Source organism: Ranitomeya variabilis, chromosome 2 (genome assembly GCF_051348905.1).
Source record: "Ranitomeya variabilis isolate aRanVar5 chromosome 2, aRanVar5.hap1, whole genome shotgun sequence".
Lineage (NCBI taxonomy): Eukaryota > Metazoa > Chordata > Amphibia > Anura > Dendrobatidae > Ranitomeya > Ranitomeya variabilis.
In genome coordinates this window covers 210,097,906-210,119,888 of record NC_135233.1, presented here as the reverse complement: position 1 = coordinate 210,119,888, position 21,983 = coordinate 210,097,906, and the positions used below count along the sequence as shown (strand labels likewise).

General features: G+C 34.2%; 1 protein-coding gene across 5 annotated transcripts in view; it reads right to left on the bottom strand.

The window, feature by feature from the left end:
• The window catches only part of LHX2 (LIM homeobox 2), a 53,787-nt gene extending 36,396 nt beyond the window's left edge, over window positions 1–17,391 (bottom strand). The window contains exons 1-4 of one of the 5 annotated variants that reach the window (XR_013221130.1): window positions 16,495–17,391; window positions 13,227–13,429; window positions 11,184–12,161; window positions 11,037–11,124 (exon numbers count right to left, since the gene is read on the bottom strand). Coding sequence is in view for 4 of the 5 variants with exons in the window: in XM_077283543.1 (XP_077139658.1) it covers window positions 11,782–12,161; window positions 13,227–13,429; window positions 16,495–16,785 (874 nt within the window). In the remaining variant the exon portion in view is untranslated. Of the gene's footprint in view, window positions 1–11,036; window positions 11,125–11,183; window positions 12,162–13,226; window positions 13,430–16,494 lie in introns of those variants that run through there. The other 4 variants (XM_077283543.1, XM_077283544.1, XM_077283545.1 and 1 more) reach the window with 4 other exon arrangements.
• Window positions 17,392–21,983: the final 4,592 nt, after the last annotated feature.

Here is a 21,983-nt window from a genome sequence, read left to right as displayed (position 1 = left end):
GCCAGCTTCTTTAGCAATGACCTTTTGTGGCTTACCCTCCTTATGGAGTGTGTCAATGACTGCCTTCTGGACATCTATCAAGTCAGCAGTCTTCCCCATGTTTGTGGAGCTACTGAAACAGACTAAGGGACCTTTTAAGTACTTAGGAAGCCTTTTCGGGTGTTTTTTGTTAATTATTCTAATTTACTGAGATAATGACTTTTGGGTTTTCATTGGATGTAAGCCATAATCATCAACATTAACAGAAATTAACACGTGAAATAGATCACTCTGTTTGTAATGACGCTATAGAATATATGAGTTTCGAGTTTCACGTTTTCTATTGAAGAACTGAAATAAATTAACTTTTTGATGATATTCAAATTTTATGATAAGCACCTGAAGAAAATAGATAGATAGATAGATAGATAGATAGATAGATAGAAAATAAATGTTTATTTGTGTTTATTATTTTTCAGCAGTCTTGTTAACTCCCTATATCCTGGTAGAGAAAGGAAGGAGTTTAATACCAGGAATGACCCAATGGGTTGAATGCTCCACTCTACATTGCACATGGAAGTTGTGGGGACACGATCCAGGCTCCCACCTACCTGTAGAGGGGCAGCCCCATCATGGAGTCAGGACTCAGGAGCTCATTTCCTTACATTAAACCCCCCATTGTCTTGAAGAAAAGAGTAAACTCACAATAGTCAGAGAAAACTAAAGCCAGGACAATGCAGAGCCCTCTCACAATACACTTTCCCCATACAATCCATATAGCTTCTCTCCACCCTGGGAATTAAGTCCATGTAAGGACTCAGCATTCCCCCCAAAGACTGCTCCCCAGGGGGAGGTAGAAATCCCCCTGCTCTCCATGGACCATTGCTATGTAAACAGCTTGTCAATAGCCGATTAAACCAACAACATGGATGGGATCATATAGTAAGTGACCGGTCAGTGCTACAATACACTACATGGGGCATGACACTGCCACAATGCTGGAGACCAGAAGGGGAAGTGCACAAATAGTGGTAAGAGGAGTAGCAGCACTGTTACCACCATTAACACAATTATTACTACTGCTTGTACAACTAGTACTATTTTATTACAGCTAATATTACTACTTCTACTTTTACCACTACCACAATTCCTTTTTTATATTATTGCTTATGAGTACTACTTCTATTATTATTACCACCACTGTTACAACTTGCTATAATTATTAGCATAACTTCTACCAACATGTAATACGGTAATTATTACTGCATGTTCTACTTTCAACACTAAATTTCAATTCTAAAAGCACCATAATGATATTATTATTATTATCATTATTATTTTTGCTGCTATGATGATTCTCAGTTAAAGTATACCATTACTATTGCTATTATTTTAAAATGAGTGTTTGATTCTACCGCTTTCATTACTATTCCTGTATGTTTTAATTATATAATATATATATATATATAGAGAGAGAGAGGGGGGGATATAGAAATATATATATACTGTATGTAGATAGATAGATAGATAGATAGATAGATAGATAGATAGATAATATATAGATAGAAAATAGATAGATACATAGATGATAGATAAATAGATAGATAAATAGACAGACACCAAAATAAAGTGGGTGGCACTCAACAGCAAAGTATGCAAAAAACTGGTGTCTTCATTGGTGCATGTGAACAGGTGGCAATGTTTTGGCTCAACAGCAATTGAGCCTTTATCAAGAAAAACACATATTAGAATATATAATACAAACATTAAAATATATAAATATATCTAAAAATAGATATTATATATATATATATATATATATAAACAGAAAATATACTATATATATATATATATATATATATATATATATATATATATATATATATATATAAACTATATAAATAACTCTCTCTCTCTATATATAGCAACACTTTTAAGCCCCACCCCCAAAAATAGCTATATATCAGGCCTGGTAATAACATGGGTGTAAATGGTGTAGTTCATTATCAGGATGCATGTTCTGTTCCTAATAATAATAATAATAATGCCATTTTTACTCTGGTCACACACAGATTGATTCATGAAGACAACGATTTGATGCAATGACAGCTGGCCTCATGGATTTCAGTCACAGGGGAAAGTATAAAGTGGCTACAAGTGCAATGTTTATTGGGTGTAGCTGGTATATAACACCTCAGCCTTTTAAATGTATTGTATAAGTATCTACGTTCTATAAGAAAACAGGCAAAGGTATACAAAAAAAAATCACATGATCGTCATGTAAAGGATTTAAGAAAGAAATTACAAAAGGAAGTTTACAGACTGAAAACTTGCAGAGTCACTCATCTGCCATGCCAAGCCATTAAACCTCCATCAAACGTGGCAGAGTTAATTACAAGTCCTGGTGTAAGAATGACAGCTTGGCAGCAATGATACTGCATTATGTCTGCCACTGTGGGAACAGATATAATTAACTCATTAAATAGCCTCTGATAAGGTCATGCATAATGTATTGCCGTATTTGTGGATAATATTAATATTATGTAAAGAAGAAAAAAAAAATTAGATTCCTTGCAATGACCTTGAGATGGTTTTTACAGGAAACACTGATGTCGATTTTCATGAATTAATTGTATTTCTAGAAATCAAGTCCTATTGGTGTAGTCACAAGCACTGAGCATAACTTCACATTTGTAATTAATTAATTAATAAACTTATTTTTATGTTAGTTGCTATTTCAGATTGTACATTTCTTTATTAGTAAAAATGTCAATATTTCAGTAGTTTTGTTCTATGACATCACTTCAATTAAACATCTACGAATTTAGAAACTAGAGACATATTTTCCCTTACAATTAAAGGAAACATTGATAAATCTAGATCACGTACGTGTGTGCTCATTAATAAGCTTTCGTTGCTTTAGATGACTTTTTTATTTTGTGCATTAAAATCATATAACTCATTTGTGAGAGATCATTTCTTATTTCTTATTCTTATCTTCTTATTTTCATGATAACACCATGTTTGCAGTATTTCGTTAAAATAATAAGTTAATAAATTGTTCCTCAGTTCATAAAAAAATAAGAAAAAAACATTAAAATATGTAAAAAAAAATCCTCTGTGAAAGGATTTTAAAGAAATCTTACCAATGTGTAAAATTACACTGCCTCACTTTGCCTGGTATACAATGCACTGATTTAGTTATTTTATAAGAAAAAATATAAAAGCAACAAAAGTTTTTTTCCAATAAGGCATTTCTGTTTGATTTTTTTAATTTATAAATTTACAAAAAAAAAATTAGTGTGTGATCAGATCCAGATTCACAAAATTCATGGAAGATCTGATTAAATGAGGGACACATTCACACTTTTGATAGATGCACGTCAGTTTTTAAGAACTGATTCTATTTAATGGGTAAAAAAAAACACATCATGGGCATTATGAATATTTTTATTTAATTTTCTATATATCATCCAGTTAAGTTCCATGGATGGAAATAAATGGGATCCATTCATCCAAAGATCCACTCTTTTATGTTTATTTTTCTCATACTTTTCTAAGGACAAACACTTTGGGGAATTCAGGTTTCTATCATTCTACCACTTGGATCAATTTAAGAAAAGTTGAAGAATACATCTGTTTTGTGATTCCATCCTTCATTTTGGAGGGAACATAATTCCAACATTATTTACTTGATTTTACAAGTCAATATTTTAATATTTTTAATATTTTTCTTGTTTTATAAATGTTATGTTCACCTATCTTTTTAGGGTTCAGTGAGATTTGTGTGCTTTTTTTTTTTGTTTGTTTTATTTTTTCCTAATTTAATTTGCTAATACACTCACATACATAATATTTTTATTTTAAGGGGTTAGCCATAGTATATATGCAATTGATTGTATATTATTGTACACGTTTACTATAAATTATATATATTTTTATTTTTTATTGTTTTGTTTTTCTGTGCTCTTTAACCTTTTTTTAATAAAAAGAATAACAAATTAAATATACTTTCTAGTTATGATTCATTCAACCCAGGGCACAGTAATCTGCATATACAATACAAGATACAGTCATTAGGAAACTAGGGGAACAGGGCAAGATGTTCAGGATGGAAGCTATCAAATTGGAAGGTGTAATTATTATTTTCCGGCTCTTGTGTTTGGAATTTTAGCTAAACGATCCTCGTGGTGATGGCAGATCACCTCCTTGGCAGCCTGACCCTGTGGGGTGGAAAAAAGCTATAAAAATTAAAAAAAAAGAAAGAAAAAAAAAGAAAAGAAAAATAATAAATGTAGCAAAAATAATAAAAAAATAAAATAAAATACAAAGCTAAAACCAAATGCATGAGATGCCACAGCACCTTCAAAATATTGAGAACTACTATCGCATAGTATAATTCATTTTTATGGAATAATTTTGTATCATTCGGGGACTTACTAATGTCAGCAGAACTCAGGGGACTGGTGCTGAATATGGATATTGGACTCCATTGCAATAAGTTAACATTTCCTTATCAACCTTCATATAAATTAACATTGAATTCCATTTATATCACAAGCTAAAATAAGAGTTGTGGCAATGATATGATTCTCCAGGGAAAATGTTAATTCTATTTAACTGTGCGAGCCATAGATTATCTTAACCCTTCCTTCTCCAAAGCAAATGGTATAGTGTAGAGAAGCCATAATAATGCCAAATATGATAAGGGATCATTATATCACATTTTATAATTGTAATTAATATTAAATTACTTTTTGTGATTTTATCAAAATTCCAAATAGCCACATTGTAGCAATCCTGATGCAAATGCAATGTCAGCTTATTTAAAATAATTATTTAAAAAAGGCAGGATATATATATATATATATATATATATATATATATATATATATATATATATATAGATATATATATATACATATATACATACACATACAACAGGACCTCAAGGCTCTGTGTATACTAATGATATTTTTCTATTTTTTATTTAAAAAAAATAGGAAAGGATCATTTGGCTCTGTACAAACAGAATTATTTTTTTTTTTCATTTATCTTTACAGATGCACTTTATCAGGTCAAGTCTGGTAAGGTGGTTTCACTCACAGCATTTTTTTGTAAAAAAAAAAAAAAAAAATTTAAATAAAACTGCATTTTTTTGCTGCAGATTTTTCAAACAAAAATAAAAAAAAAATAAGAGTAAGAAATGTAAGGAAATTAATTATATTTAGTTTGATAGAACTACTTCTGGATTTGGCTAAAAAAAAAAAAAACTGCATCAAAAACTTCATAGGCGTTTTTCCCACCAAAAAAATGTTGTGTGTGAAAACGCCCTTGGCGTGGGCAGAGTTTTGACAGATACCAATAATTTCTAGAAAAGCCAAACACACATACATTAAAAAAAATTAAAATTCTCAGTTCAGTCAGGGTATTATTTTTTTAGGATCTAGAAAATGAGTAATATATTTGGAAATTTAAAAAAAATAAATAAATAAATACACATTAAACCTATCTACTGTACATCTTTTGCATTGTGAGAGTAAACAAAAAAAAAATTAATATAAATAAATAAATAAATGCATAAAATTACTACAAATGCAAATAAGCTTGTGAAAATAAAAAAATATATAGCATAAAATATGCAATAAAAAGTATTAAATTGACTGTTACACCAGTTGTTGTTGATTTTTTTTTTACTTAACAAACAAGAAGCTTTTTTTAATCATACCTATGGTTGTCACTTTAGTAATTTATTAATGTTGCTGATATAGTGCAAACATATACTGCAGCACTGTACAGATTGCATCACTGCCATCATCCCCATCCCAATGCCTCTGTTTATGTGTATATTGTTAACATTATGCTGTGTCAATAGAATATCATTGATACAAATTACTAATGACTATTATTTAAAACAATATGTTCTAATAAATCTGTTTTATTATATTTAGAACATTTTTATTAATAGCATATAAATCAGTCCATCTAAATTCATGATTTGGGGTAAATGTTTAATATGTGTTCTAGACTATAGCAATCTTCTCTAAACCTCATGGACACTGATATTGTTTGCACTACACATACCCTAAAGTGCCTCTAGGGGGAGCTGAAGAGCTGCTATTCTCAGGCATCACCTTCATTAAAGCATTGTCACTCTTGAATAACAGGGGCTCAATTGCTTCTTTCAATCCTATTTATTGATTTATGATAAAATAAAAATATATATATATTGTTTAATACAATGTATCTTTAGATTATATTCACTTTTTTAATTTTTTTGGAGGGTTTAAACAGAGAGCACTGTCCTGTCCTAACAGTTAGTGGAATGTTATACTTCTTGAGAGTTGTGTAATATTTTATTTCAATAGCTCTCTATTACCTATTTAATCTAATACACATTTACCTTTATAAGAAAAGTTATTAGATTCTAAAGATTCTCCATTAAAATTAATAGAAGTACTTCCCCATTTGATTTATTCATGTGTGTAGTATTTTGGTTCAGTTCTTAGTATTTCTTTCTTCTCCATATTTATTTGACTGTGTTAATTAGATTTCCATTACCTTCCTGGGTGTCATAAGCCCCATGTGACAAAATGATTACAGAGTATCGGGTTTCCGACCAACAATAATCGTTGTGTAATTATGGATTTTCGTTGGGAATTGGTATAAAAAAATAATAAATAAAAAAACTCAGAAACAGCAGAAACAGCAATGTTTATAATTCTTATGTGTACACATGTCTATTGTTATATATAATATAAATGTACTATATTATTATGTGTTTGGATTGATGGATAGATAGATAGATAGATAGATAGATAGATAGATAGATAGATAGATAGATAGATAGATAGATAGATAGATGATAGATAATATATAGATAATAGATAGATAGATAATAGATAGATAACTAATAGATAGATATTAGATAGATAGATAGATAGATAGATAGATAGATAGATAATAGATAGATGATAGATAATAGATAGATAATAGATAGATAACTGATAGATAGATAGATAGATAGATAGATAGATAGATAGATAGATAATAGATAGATGATAGATAATAGATAGATAATAGATAGATAACTGATAGATAGATAGATAGATAGATAGATAGATAGATAGATAGATAGATAGATAGATAGGTTAAATGATAGAAGCATTCACAATATTATACATTCTTCTTATTAATATTAGAATAAGCCACAATCTTATGGAGTTCCCTTAACCCATTGCATCCTGGTAGAGGAAGGAAGGAGTTTAATACCACGAATGACCCAATAGGTTGAATGCTTCCCTGTACATTGCACATGGAAGCTGTGGGGAGTGGGGACACGATCCAGGCTCACACCTACCTGTAGAGGGGCAGCCCCATCATGGAGTCAGGACTCAGGAGCTCATTTCCTCTTACATTAAACCCCCCATTGTCTTGAAGAAAAGAGTAAACTCACAATAGTCAGAGAAAACTAAAGCCAGGACAATGCAGAGCCCTCTCACAATACACTTTCCCCATACAATCCATATAGCTTCTCTCCACCCTGGGAATTAAGTCCATGTAAGGACTCAGCATTCCCCCCCAAAGACTGCTCCCCAGGGGGAGGTCGAAATCCCCCTGCTCTCCATGGACCATTGCTATGTAAACAGCTTGTCAATAGCCGATTAAACCAACAACATGGATGGGATCATATAGTAAGTGACCGGTCAGTGCTACCATACACTGCCACAATGCTGGGGAAATGGACTATTAGTAAATCACAGCCAGCAGCAGCAGTGTACTGTCATTATCACCATTAATATCACCAATACACAGCTGCAGCTATCATTACTACTATGACACAAACTGCTGCTGCTTCTAACATTACAATTATTATTACTGCTCTGCCTGCTGACAGATTATTGATATCACCTTTACTGTTATTTTTCTCATTTATTATTGCAGTTATGATGATTCTTGTAACTATTATAATTATTAGCATTATTGTTTCTACTGGTTTTACTGCCAATCATATTTACTGCTGCTATTCCTATTACTACATTGTAAGACTAATCACCACAGCCAGTATTATAATGATTAACCCTTCTACTACCAGTACCAGTAATGGACGTTCTAGTAGTGAGCAGAGTTTTCACAATCTCCTGTATTCAGTTTGATGACGATAAATGAGCTCTGGCATTAATCGCTTATCATCACAATCATTGCCAGGACCCACATGCCCAGCATTGTGTGAGGACACCAGGGGGCCTTCTTTCCATAGAGGCCATGTTGGCCCCAGCACAGGTAGTGCGCCCCACTTTACACTGTGCAGGTGCCCCTGTATTCACACCAGCCACAACCCAAGCTACCAGCCCCCTGCAGCACAGGCTGAGGAGGAATTCCCATCACATAGAGAACAGAGGCTTTTTGAAGTCCTAGTTCCCTTCTGAGCTATTTTCTGCTTGTCAAGATCCATCCACATCCAAATTGCCCCCGCTAAATCTCCTGGACCCTGCACAGTTATTGGGGCACAATGGCGGCTCTTTACCCCCTTCACAAAGAACACAGGGACTAAACAGGATTAATGCAGATAGTGCTGTGTTCTCTAAATGGTTAATCGTTAACCCCTTTGGTGCCAACTGGACCAGAAATTACTGCTCTAAAAAGTTTCTGACAGAAGCAGATTTCCGCCTGAGAGGTGACATTATGGACTAAATAATGACATCAGCATGGAGGGAGACTGTGGGAGAGGGGGCACAAAATAACATAATATCTCATAGACATTACATATAATAACAGCAGATTATTTCTGTATATGTTTCCCCTTACTATCTCTAGATCATTCCATTTTATCTTTATATACATCTACTTAATATGCTTTCTACTCATCAATTTGTCTTTCTGTACAATTTGCATATCTCTATTATCTATCTATTTACCCCATATTGATCTATTATCTATCTATCTATCTATCTATTTATCTATCATCTATCTATTATCTATCTATTATCTATCTATCATCTATCTATTATCTATCTATCTATTATTTATATATTATCTATCTATCATCTATCTATTTACCCCATATTGATCTATTATCTATCTATCTATCTATCTATCTATCTATCTATCTATCTATCTATTATCTATCTATTATCTATATTTCTATCTATTATATGTTTATCTATCTATCTATCTGTCTATCTATCTATTATCTATCTATCTATCTATCTATCTATCTATCTATCTATCTGTCTGTCTATCTATATATGTATCTATCTATCATCCAACAATTGGAAGAACTCCAAAAGTTAAATAAAAAAAGTACAGATGCTTTTATTAATGTATATCGTATAGGAGATATCAGAACATCTTCCCTTTTCCAATGAACTTTTGGAGTGCTGCCATTTTTGGATTATAATTACTACAGACATGGTTTAGGTCTAAAAACAGATTTGCACCCATTATTGCACCGATTCTGTTTCTGTTTTCTGCATTTCTAGCTATCTATCATCTCTTACCTCTGCTGTATACTTCTATTAGTATCTACCATTATGTGTATCTACTTCCATCTCACTCATCTGTGTAATCTACTAATATGTATGTGTATATATATCTTAATTTATTCATCCCTCTAATTCTGGCTCTATTCATTCTATCAATGTATTTATATAAATTCCTGTATTTTTTAAACAGCTCTCATTCTAACCAATGTGCCAATATAAGAATGTTACAACCATATGGAAAGCAGTATATGCAATCGGTACAATAAGCAGCAACAACTCCACCGTGAACAAAAGTTATCTGTCCGGTTCTGTGGATGCACATACAACAACTCTAACAAAAAAAAAACTATAACACGTTCATATAGCTATTTTAGTGCCACTTACGATCACTAAATCAGGTCATTAAATATTTTCTCACTTTAACAAACCAGATGATTATTTTCCATTCATTTTATTTCGTTTACTCCAAACGAACCTGCACCAATATAATGTTTCATTTCTTGTGAGATTCTAAAGAACCAGACACATCATTAGGAATGGCAATAATTATAATCATTATAATATCACTAATAATAGACCTTAGTTTAATCCTGCCAATGCCAACAGCAACATATTATGGAATATTTAATAAACTCGATGGCTGTGCATTCACTTCTTATTCAGCCTAATGAACTTTTCATAGAAGACATTGCCTTCTACCCACAATATATAGAAGTATACATGTATATCTTATAATGAACAGCTCGCATAGGGAATAACATACAATTAATAATCATACATGACTCATAGGCTGCTGGGTATGATTTTAGAGGGGAAATTGGTCTGCTCTTTATGAGGTGATGTATAAAGCAGGGAGCAGAATTGTGTTACTGGGTGTAATTATTAACACAAATACAGTCAGGAAAGCCGCAATCACAGCCTATTTCTGTTATTTATTGAGCGCTTCTGTGCAGACTGGAACCTGATGCAGGGGCTGCTCTGCCCCTCACATCTGATTACCCAGCACTCCACTCAGGCCTGGCACCTGCAGCACCTGTGTAATCGCCTGACTGGTACAAGGCAGCATGTCTAGGGTTAATATCAATCCAGTAATATCGTTTTCCGAGTGTGTTACATTGGGTTTTTTTTTTATTGTCTGAGTGTGTTACATTGCTTTTTTTATTTTCTGCGTGTGTTACATTGCTTTTTTGTTTTCTGAGTGTGTTACATTGCTTTTTTGTTTTCTGAGTGTGTTACATAGCTTTTTTATTTTCTGAGTGTGTTACATTGCTTTTCTTTATTTTCTGAGTGTTACATTGCTCTTAAATTTTCTGAGTGTGTTACATTGCTTTTTTGTTTACTGAGTGTGTTACATTGCTTTTTTGTTTACTGAGTGTGTTACATTGCTTTTTTGTTTACTGAGTGTGTTACATTGCTTTTTTATTTTCTGAGTGTGTTACATTGCTTTTTTGTTTACTGAGTGTGTTACATTGCTTTTTTGTTTACTGAGTGTGTTACATTGCCTTTTTATTTTTCTGAGTGTGTTACATTGCTTTTTTGTTTACTGAGTGTGTTGCATTGCTTTTTTGTTTACTGAGTGTGTTACATTGCTTTTTTGTTTACTGAGTGTGTTACATTGCCTTTTTAATTTTCTGAGTGTGTTACATTGCTTTTTTGTTTACTGAGTGTGTTACATTGCTTTTTTGTTTACTGAGTGTGTTACATTGCTTTTTTGTTTACTGAGTGTGTTACATTGCCTTTTTTATTTTCTGAGTGTGTTACATTGCTTTTTTTTATTGTCTGAGTGTGTTACATTGCTTTTTAATTTTCTGAGTGTGTTACATTGCTTTTTTAATTTTCTGAGTGTGTTACATTGCTTTTTCATTTTCTGAGTGTGTTACATTGCTTTTTTATTTTCTGAGTGTGTTACATTGCTTTTATATTCATTTATTTATTTTTTAACCCTTGCAATGCATACATCTTTCTATCTAGTGAGTTTGGGTACTTTTATTAAGAGTCAGACATATGTAGATTTGACAGCCCTCTTATAGTTTTTATTTCACTGAGGCAGAGCAGTTAGCTTTGCCTGATCAGATGAGCTCCCTGATGAAGCTTCTTTCCCTCTTCCTTATTACAATTCACTGCATTTCTACCTGAAGGGAAGAAAAGCTAAGATCCTAGCTCCTGCAATTATCAGCTTGACAGCACTCGATGCAAATAATTATCCCCAGCCAGGCTATTATTATCAGTTGAGATTTAATAAATGGAAGCTGTTTGGTGCAATCAAGAGGAAAACAGAACATTAGGAAGAAATGAGAATGTTGTTGCTGTTTCTTACCTGCATTGTAGGCTGCCAGGTCTGCACCAGGCCCTGGACTCTTCCTCTTCCTAGGTCTGCCCTTTTGCACAGTCCCCACACCATTGTAATAAGGCAGCCCCAAGGAGGAAGCCCCAGACCCCAGTCCTGAACCCTTCCCTGATGTCACATCCGAGTGATTGAAATGGACTTGATACTCTCCCTGGATTAAAGTCTCAAAGTGGAGCCTGCAGTAGACCAGGTTGTCCTTCATCCCAAAATGGTCCCCAGTGGTCAACATTTTGTTGCAAGTGTTGCAGGTAAAGCAGTTGAGGTGGTAGACTAAGTCCCTGGCTCTCATGACCATCTCAGAGGCTGAGATCCCCAAGTGACATCTGGCACATCTCTGGACTGAAAACCTCCTGGAAATACAAAGCAAGGACACAGTTATGGCCAATTCAAGGAGGACAGTAGAACTTTCTCATGGCTGATGACCAGTGTGTAGAACAAAAAGGATCAGAAAAGGTGCTAATATCATTTACACACCTATGTTAATATTTAGTGAGTTTTGTAGGGCTGCACGTATAAATGTGTTATACAAGTAGCATATATATATATATATATATATATATATATATATATATATATATATATATAGTGTAGTGTATATAGTTGCTTACATGTAGCTACAGATTACAAAGCCAGTGTAATGAATATTCATTGGGATGTGTGCTCCTTTAACAAGCACATTAGATTCTACATACCATCAGCACTTTATGCAAAATTCATAGAGGAGAATTAAAATCTGATTGTACCCCTTTGTATGCAATGGTCCCAAAAATCTGAGATAGAACGACATGTTTGTCATGCCTCTTAGCAAAAAAAAAACTATTCCTGTGAGGAGCAGCACTTATAATATGTCCTTATGGGAAATAAAAATAAATAAATAAAAGTAGGCTTATAAATAAGAAATGAGAGGATTCTGTTTTATTGTAGAAATATTATTTTTAGTGGTTTATGGTGGCGGTGGTTGTATTATTGTAAGAGAAAGTGATATAATCACAACCTGGTGTGGGTTTGGGTTTTATAAGTTGAGCACTTGTTGTTTTTAATATTGTAAGGGGTGAAGGTCGGTATTCATAAAAAATTATATGAAATAACAGAGACCTGGGATGTGTATAATATTATTCTTTCTTATTAATATTATTAATTGCAACTATATATATATATATATATATATATATATATATATATATATATATATAGACAGATAGATAGATAAGTAGATAGATAGATAATAGATAAATGATAGATAATAGATATATAATAGATAGATAATAGATAGATAGATAGATAGATAGATAGATAATAAAAAATAGATAGATAGATAGATAGATAGATAGATAGATAGATAGATAGATAGATAGATAGATAGTATAGGATCATTCCCGTTAACCCCTTGCAGGGCAGTGAGGGGGCACTGGTACCTGTAGTAGTCCTCTTTGCAGTAGATGCTGCCATCTTTACTGAAGCAGGTGAGCTCAGATTCCAGGTTTAGTTTACATTCACAACACTTCAGGCACCGCATGTGCCACTGTTTGTCCACTGCCAGGAGGTAATACCTGTCCGAGATCTTCCCCCCACAGCCGGCACACAGGGCAGCCCGGTCACTGCTGATGGAGGGCATCGTCTGGGGGAAATATGGAGACATTAATATCCGCACACAGCGCTTCACCAGCCTCCTCCAAGAGCTTACAGTCAGGACCGAACGTGATCACTAACAAAGCCTGGCGGACTGAAAGCCACGAGCCTTATTCCTTTACACTAGCAACCACTGCTTACAGTGAGACCAGAGGAGAGATGGGCAATGCACAATCACCTGTGTATAATAGACCTATAGGAAATCAATGGGGGTTTATACTGTATAGTAAGAAAAAGAAAACAGAACTCCTCCTGTCACTGGCATCAGCGAGTAACACAAAACACAAAGTGAGTGCAAGACAATCAATGGCTTCATTATACATTTAATAATAATATACAAAGCTTCTCTTTTTTATTCAACTAATGACTGTTGGGCCTATTTATGTATATATATATATATATATATTCATATTTTTACCTATTACAGAGTAATATATATATATATATATATATATATATATATATATATATATATATATATATATATATATATATATATATCGTGTCCAAACTCCTGCTAAATGCACTGTGCATGTATATATATTTCTATTTTTAATATATATATATATATATATATATATATATATATATATATATATATATATATATATATATATATATATATATACATATATATATATGTTACACGCCTGGCCCTGACCTCTGTTTGCAAGGAATTATGTTTCTATCTATTAATTTGCATCTATTAATCCGTATCCATCTACTGTGCACGTGTAAATAACACTGAGAACAGTCACTGGCTTCACACTGGAGACACCGGCTAATCACAGGAAATACCGATCAGTAGACTGGACTCACTCTCAATAATTTTATAAGCAATTTCCTGGAAAGCCACAGCCCCAGGAGTGCAAACTCAATAAATATACTGGGTAAAATGTAGGGAAAAAAATGTAAAAAAAAAAAAAAAAAAAAAAGTCCTGTCCAGGTACATTAAGATATATGTATATATACACACATTTTTTATTTTATTTTCCGTTTTAGGTGTATTTTTAATACCTTAATATTCTCCACCAATAATATTATCTTACTATTGTAAATAGTATTAAATGATACACACCACCTCTATTTTTTAATTGATTGCTTTATATTTATGTATATGTAAAAAAGTAACATCTAATTCTGATATATACTAAATATTATATATATATATATATATATATATATATATATATATATATATATATATATATATATATAAATAAATATATATATATATATTTTTTTTTTTTTTTTGTTTTGTTTTGTTTGTTTGTTTGTTTTTTCATTTTAATATGTGATTTGCTTTATTTATTCTGCCTCCTCTGTCAGGTGGTTTAGTTAGGGTTATCATTTCTTATTTGGCTCTATACTAAATTGTATCTTATAGCTGAACATTTAGCCACTGGTACTATTGTTTGTAACTACAGCTCAGATAACTCGATCCATGTTAGTTTCCTTTGCTGTGCCTGGTTATATATCCTATTAAAAATACTTAACAAAATAATATAAAAAAAATAATAATAATAAAAATTGTAACTTTTGGTCTTGGATCAGAATTAATATCATAGGGTTTTTTTACTATTGTAAACTACTAAAAATTTATTATTTTGGCATTTTTCTTTCTTTTAAAGCTGCATGCACATGTCTGAGTGTAGTATCTAACACTGAGATTAGAACATTATACACAGATATTGATTATTTTCTCTCCTATTATTATTGTGATAATTACTGTGGCATGTAATAGAAGCATTCCTATCACTAGCAGTAACCACAGTTATCACTATTGTTTGTTAATCGTTGATTTGATATAATTGTAGCCTGCAGACCTGGGCCCCTCCCAAACCCGGGCTTGAATCCCGGCCATGGCTTACATCTTGCCTATGGCAGAGATGATTATTGAGATATATAGATTCAAATTGGGATCTTACCCTTTATTAAAATAAACAGAATCCGCCCCTAAAAAATATATTTAATCATTTTAATTTATTTATTTTTTTGGACCAAATAAATTAATTTTTTTGGGAGGGAGTTATTAAATGCTAATATTTTAAATACTCACAATTGGAGAAAAAAAATAGACAATTAGGTAAAATAATAAGGCAATTTTGTCTTGCAATTAATTTAGGTTTCTTAATCCAGATGTTACTGTGCACAATGTGGATGACACAGAATAGAGGCACTCACTTCACCCAGATCACTGGTCTTTTACAAGCAGTTTCCTGAAAAATCTCAATACTGGGAATACAAACTCTCTATATAGCAAAAATATTTAGAATTGAGAGTCCTCAGTGGTTGATACCTTTTAATGGCTAACCAGGCATTGATGGGTAAAATACGGAAAAAAATGGGGGGAAAAAAATGGGGAAAAATGTCTTAATTAAATAAAATAACATATATTGCAGACCAGTTTTTTTTTAAAAATACCATTAAGTGTTTCTAAATAATTTTCTAAAAAAGCATCTTTAAATGGAAGAGAAAATAAGAAGACACATTTATATATATATATATATATATATGTGTGTGTGTGTGTGTGTGTGTGTGTGTGTGTGTGTGTGTGTGTGTGTGTGTGTGTGTGTGTGTGTGTGTGTGTGTGTATAAATATATATATATTTTTACCATCTTTTCAATTAGCCATTAAAAGGTATCAACCACTGAGGATTCTCAATTATATATATATATATATATATATATATATATATATATAATTTTTGTTTTCTTCTCTGTCCAATAATAATTTTGGATTATTCTGTATATTTTTGTAACTTTGCACTCGTTTTGCAATGCAATACATAGCATAGCATACAGTCTAAAAGTGTTATTTTAAAGATTCTAAATGTTTCAGTATAAAGTTGTTGTTTTTTTCTGAAGTTTCAGTGCTATCAATCTTTATATCTCTGTTTCTATTAGCTATACATACACATTCCATATACACAATAAATTACACAGATTCTCCATTATTGGAGTTATTGCAATGAACATTGCAGCATCTTCTAGCATTACTGGTAATATTAGCAGTAACAACATTGATTATTATTATTATTATTGTTTGTTTACCACGGATTTGATAAATTTGCAGCCTTCAACCTTGGCTTGTGCCCACCCCAGCCTTGGATCCCGTCCGCTGCCTACCGTCTCAGTCTCCCCTCTGTCTATGGCAGAGCTGATGGCTGAGGCTTCGGTTTTAGATCTTCTGTCCATCTCGTCGATGACCCCATGCATCTCCCCCCCTGACAGACTGTGGAAAAGCATCTCTGGAGCGTGGAAAGAGCACGTGTGGTGGGAATCTTTACAGATGCTGTGGTAGCTGCAACCTACTTCCATAAACAGGAGTCCTAAGCCATGCATTGACTGTCTCCCCTGTGGAGCACACTGGGTTCCTGGGATGGTTCCTCGCAGATGAAACCAACAAAAATAAAAACCCACAGGTGGTAAAAGTCAATGTCCTAAGAAGGTGTCCTTCCTCAAAAATGTCATGTGATGATCCTGAGAACTAGAAGGCTAACCTTGATGACATTGCTGCTGCTGCTGCTGCTGCTGGAGGTGGTGAAGGTGGTGGTGGAGGTGGTGAGCCTCAGGTGGCCTCTGGAGATGCAGGACTTCTCAGTGTGCTCCTGCAGCTTTAAATACTATGAAGATCAGATGAAAAAAAGATGCAATTAGACATCTAGGCCTTACACAGTGCAGAAGGGACAGGATCCAACATCTTTAACTCAGTCCTCGACCTTCAAAAAGGAGCAAGAGGTTTGTGCAAGGAAGAAATAAAAAAATGTCTTATTTATTGATCACAAACTAAATTCCCCCAAATCAGTTTGAGAGTGGTGTGTGGGTCCTGTGGATCTTCCTGCAGGCAGGGCTGAGTGTGAGTAATGGGGGAGGAGGGTCTTCTGCACGGACTCGGTGTAATCCCTTAAAGTGAGAAGCTCTCCTCTTTATTTTCTGCTCTGCAGTCCTGTGTGCACTGAGCTCTGCACCTTTTCTACAGGGCCTGTGATGTCATCCCAAGCCTCTTCCCCATTGGCTGCTGCCTGCCACTGGCTGCTTATTATAGGCAGCACTGTGTGGCTGGGGTGGGGGGCAGTGTGCAGGCAGCAGAGGGTCTGCACAGCTCCCCCTTACAATATGCTGCCCTGTGTCATACTTTTACAGGAGACACAGCATCTTCTTTCAGATTCTTTTTTTTTTTTTTTTGGAAGTCATCCATTGTTTCTAATAGCAAAAGAGTGCACCAAAATTTGCATAAAACTATATGTTATAAATATAGTATGGCAAAAATAAATAAATAATAATAATAATAGTATTAAAAATATTATTATTTAATTATTATTACTGTTATTACATAATATATTGTTTTGCGAATAACATTCTTCATAAATATAAAGATGAGTAAATAAAGTTAGAATAATAATAATAAAAAAAAAATAATAATAATAATAATAATAATAATACCATACACTCAATAATCTTTTTTTTTCTCTCTTTTTTTAACTACCCCCTTGTCATGTCTTATAAAGTATCAATGTCTTCCACATTCACTATCAATGAGAAGACATGAGGTCTCTCTTCTAATACAAAAGCATTTTGGAAATGTGGATGGAATTTAAAAATGCAAGGGGGGGGAGAAAAAAAAATGGGAGGAGGTGGTGGGGGGATGAGAAAAGAGATTAACTCCCTCATTACCACAGACTTCTGGCGAAGTGGATGTAATAGTGCGCAGCTTTCCAGCAGCAAGAGGGTTAACAGAGATCAATTAGAAAAAAAAGAAGGTTTGTTGATTAGAAAGCCAAACATTTAGTCTAACAAATTCGGCGGTTCAGTCTCCAAATCCATCAGAGACATAGCACAGGGTGTACACTGTATATATATATATCCTCCCCATCCACCCGGTGTATGAAATATTTAGTTATACATGAAATAGATCCAATGATACAACATAGCTGCTAACGAGCTACTGACACACTGCATCAGCACAGGCACAAGTGGACATGGAGTACAGCAACCTCCGCTGCCAGCTAGGAAAGAGGGATGGACAGCAGATAGATAGATAGATAGATAGATAGATAGATAGATAGATAGATAGATAGATAGATAGATAGATAATAGATAGATACATAAATGATAGATAGATAGATAGATAGATAGATAGATAGATAGATAGATAGATAGATAATAGATACATAGATTATAGATAGATAGATAGATAGATAGATAGATAGATAGATAAATAGATAATAGATAGATAGATAATAGATAGATGATAGATAGATAATAGATAGATATATATATATAGAAAGATAATAGATAGATACTTAGATGATAGATAATGGATAGATACATAGATGATAGATAGATAGATAGATAGATAGATAGATAGATAGATAGATAGATAATAGATAGACAATAGATAGATGGATAGATAGATAGATAGATAGATAGATAGATAGATAGATAGATAGATAATAGATAGATAGACAGATAAATAGATAATAGATAGACAATAGATAAATAATTGATAGATAATAGAAAGATACATAGATGATAGATAGATAGATAGACAATAGATAAATAGATAGATAATAGATAGATACATAGATGATAGATAGATAGATAGATAGATAGATAGATAGATAGATAGATAATAAATAGATAATAGATAGATAGATAGATAGATAGATAGATAGATAGATAGATAGATAGATAATAGATAGATAATAGATAAATTGATAGATAATAGATAGATAAATATTGATAGAAGATAGATAAGATAGATGGATAGGTATAGTAGAGAGATAGATAAAGATAAGTAATTATATAATTAATTGATAACTATAAATATCTTGATGGATATATAGCTAGGAGGATAAATGTAGTAGAGAGAGGGATAAAGATAATGTAGATAGATAATTATAGATAATGTGGAGTATAACATAAATTATATTTTATTATTATTGATACTTTTTGCACTGCTGTGTATTGTTTTTCTGTATTCTGTCACTTCTCCGATATTGCAGGTTTTCCATCCTCCTCACATTACTGAGCCCCTTCCCTGCACACAGCACATATAGGTCTCCTCTGCAGTTAACCCCCTCGCTGCCGGGGGCCCTCGCACATCCCCTGTGTGTCCGTGCATGTTGGAGAGTGGGTGAGAGAGTGCCGGCGCATTATCCTGGGGAGATTTCCTTCTAGAACACAAGGAACCTTTCAGAATGTGTAAGTAGCTGCCTAATCTGGCGCCTGTGGGATCTGCTCACACCAACCCAGGGCAGAGGAGGCTCCTGCACCAGAGCACCACAGACTATTTGTTCTGGCCTCTTTATGATTTATATATTATTTTTACTCAAAAGGAAATAAATGTTTAAACTTTTTTTGTGTCAAGGGGGAAATTATAGAAAAAACAACAGCAAACAAACAAAAATAAAGCAGAATTATTGGAGTTAACTACATGTTGTCATCATTTTCTATTATTTATTAACTCAATTTCGGCAATATTAGCTAAGCAGTTTGTGAAAAGGTAACTAAACAATATACAACCTGGGGGGGAGATATAATGCAATATATTAGGATGATATTAAAATATGTCCAGAAGTTTACACATGGCACAAGACATAGGGCAATGGCCACAAATACTGGGCAACAATTGATGTCATGTAATTATAACTTAAGGTGTGTTTAGTAAATAAAGCAAACATTCTCATCTCTATGGTGATTGGTTGCCTTTGTAAACATGGATGTCCCTGTTTCTAGGGTTACATGTAAAGATTGCTGACAAGCATCATCCTAGGGTCCAGGGATGGTCCTGCAACCTCTGCAATAAGATGACAGGTGAAGAAACCACAAATGCTGAGACTCCCCACCCTGTGTGTAGCCATCATCCATAGCATACCATCTGCTGGCTGCCAGCTCAGCCTGGCCAGTGTGACTAAAGCCCAACAAAGGGACTTGTGCACCATCCTCATCACCAGCTCAGTCCTCTGTGTGTCATGGTAATAGGATCATCTCTACTGGGGTTGGCTGGACCATGGGATGGCAGGGGTTAAAGACAGGAATCAGTGGGAAGAAGTGAGGAGGACGTGATTGATCTGTCATATGTTTCCCAAGTCTCATACGGTCATTAAGACTTAATATATAGCACAGCATACAATAAAGCAGGAATTAAAACATGGCTGTAGCTGGAGGCAGCCTGCACATTGTCTGCTGGGGTGTTATGTCTTCATACATCAGTCACTGACACTGGGTAATTAATCATTTTACTCACATGGAAATGGGGCCTAATCCATTGATTGCCTGCACCGGTGTAACCAGCAGCAGATCACTGTCCCCCCAATGATGTGTGCGGAGCTGATGAGATGTGGGGTGAGGACCTCATGCTTTGTGCTCAGCACATCTGCATTGTGTGTGCTCCTCTGTGGATGTGTTCTTCACTTTCCAGGCACTGATGTGCAGCTAACACAGGAGGCACTTTTGCTTTTTGACAGCAAGATCAGATCTACAGTTCTCGCTGTCCCTGGAGGACACCTGTACACTTCTGTAGAAAAAGGCTCTCATTCATATTACACCCAAAGACTGTGCAGCCATAAATAGGCACAGATAATATTAACTCCATTTATAGAGGAAGAGACCACAGCTGGAGTTATCTCCAGTCTACCAGCTGTGGGGCCCAAGCAGCTAACTGGGGTTACTGAAAAGTGGTATGGTACATGTGGCTGGGTAAAGGAAATGGAGAGAGAGAGATGGATAGAGAGATGGACAGAGAGATGGACAGAGAGATGGACAGAGAGATGGATAGAGAGATGGATAGAGAGATGGACAGAGAGATGGACAGAGAGATGAACAGAGAGATGGATAGAGAGATGGACAGAGAGATGGACAGAGAGATGAACAGAGAGATGGATAGAGAGATGGACAGAGAGATGGACAGAGAGATGGATAGAGAGATCGACAGAGAGATGGATAGAGAGATCGATAGAGAGATGGACAGAGAGATGGACAGAAAGATGGACAGAGAGATGGATAAAGAGATGGATAGAGAGATGCACAGAGAGATGGACAGAAAGATGGACAGAGAGATGGATAGAGAGATGGACAGAGAGATGGACAGAGAGATGGATAGAGAGATCGACAGAGAGATGGACAGAGAGATGGACAGAGAGATGGCTAGAGAGATGGACAGAGAGATGGACAGAGAGATGGATAGAGAGATGGATAGAGAGATGGATAGAGACATCGACAGAGAGATGGATAGAGAGATGAACAGAGAGATGGACAGAAAGATGGACAGAGAGATGGATAGAGAGATGGACAGAGATGGATAGAGAGATGGACAGAGAGATGGCTAGAGAGATGGACAGAGAGATGGACAGAGAGATCGACAGAGAGATGGATAGAGAGATGGATAGAGAGATCGACAGAGAGATGGATAGAGAGATGAACAGAGAGATGGACAGAGAGATGGACAGAAAGATGGACAGAGAGATGGATAAAGAGATGGATAGAGAGATGCACAGAGAGATGGACAGAAAGATGGACAGAGAGATGGATAGAGAGAT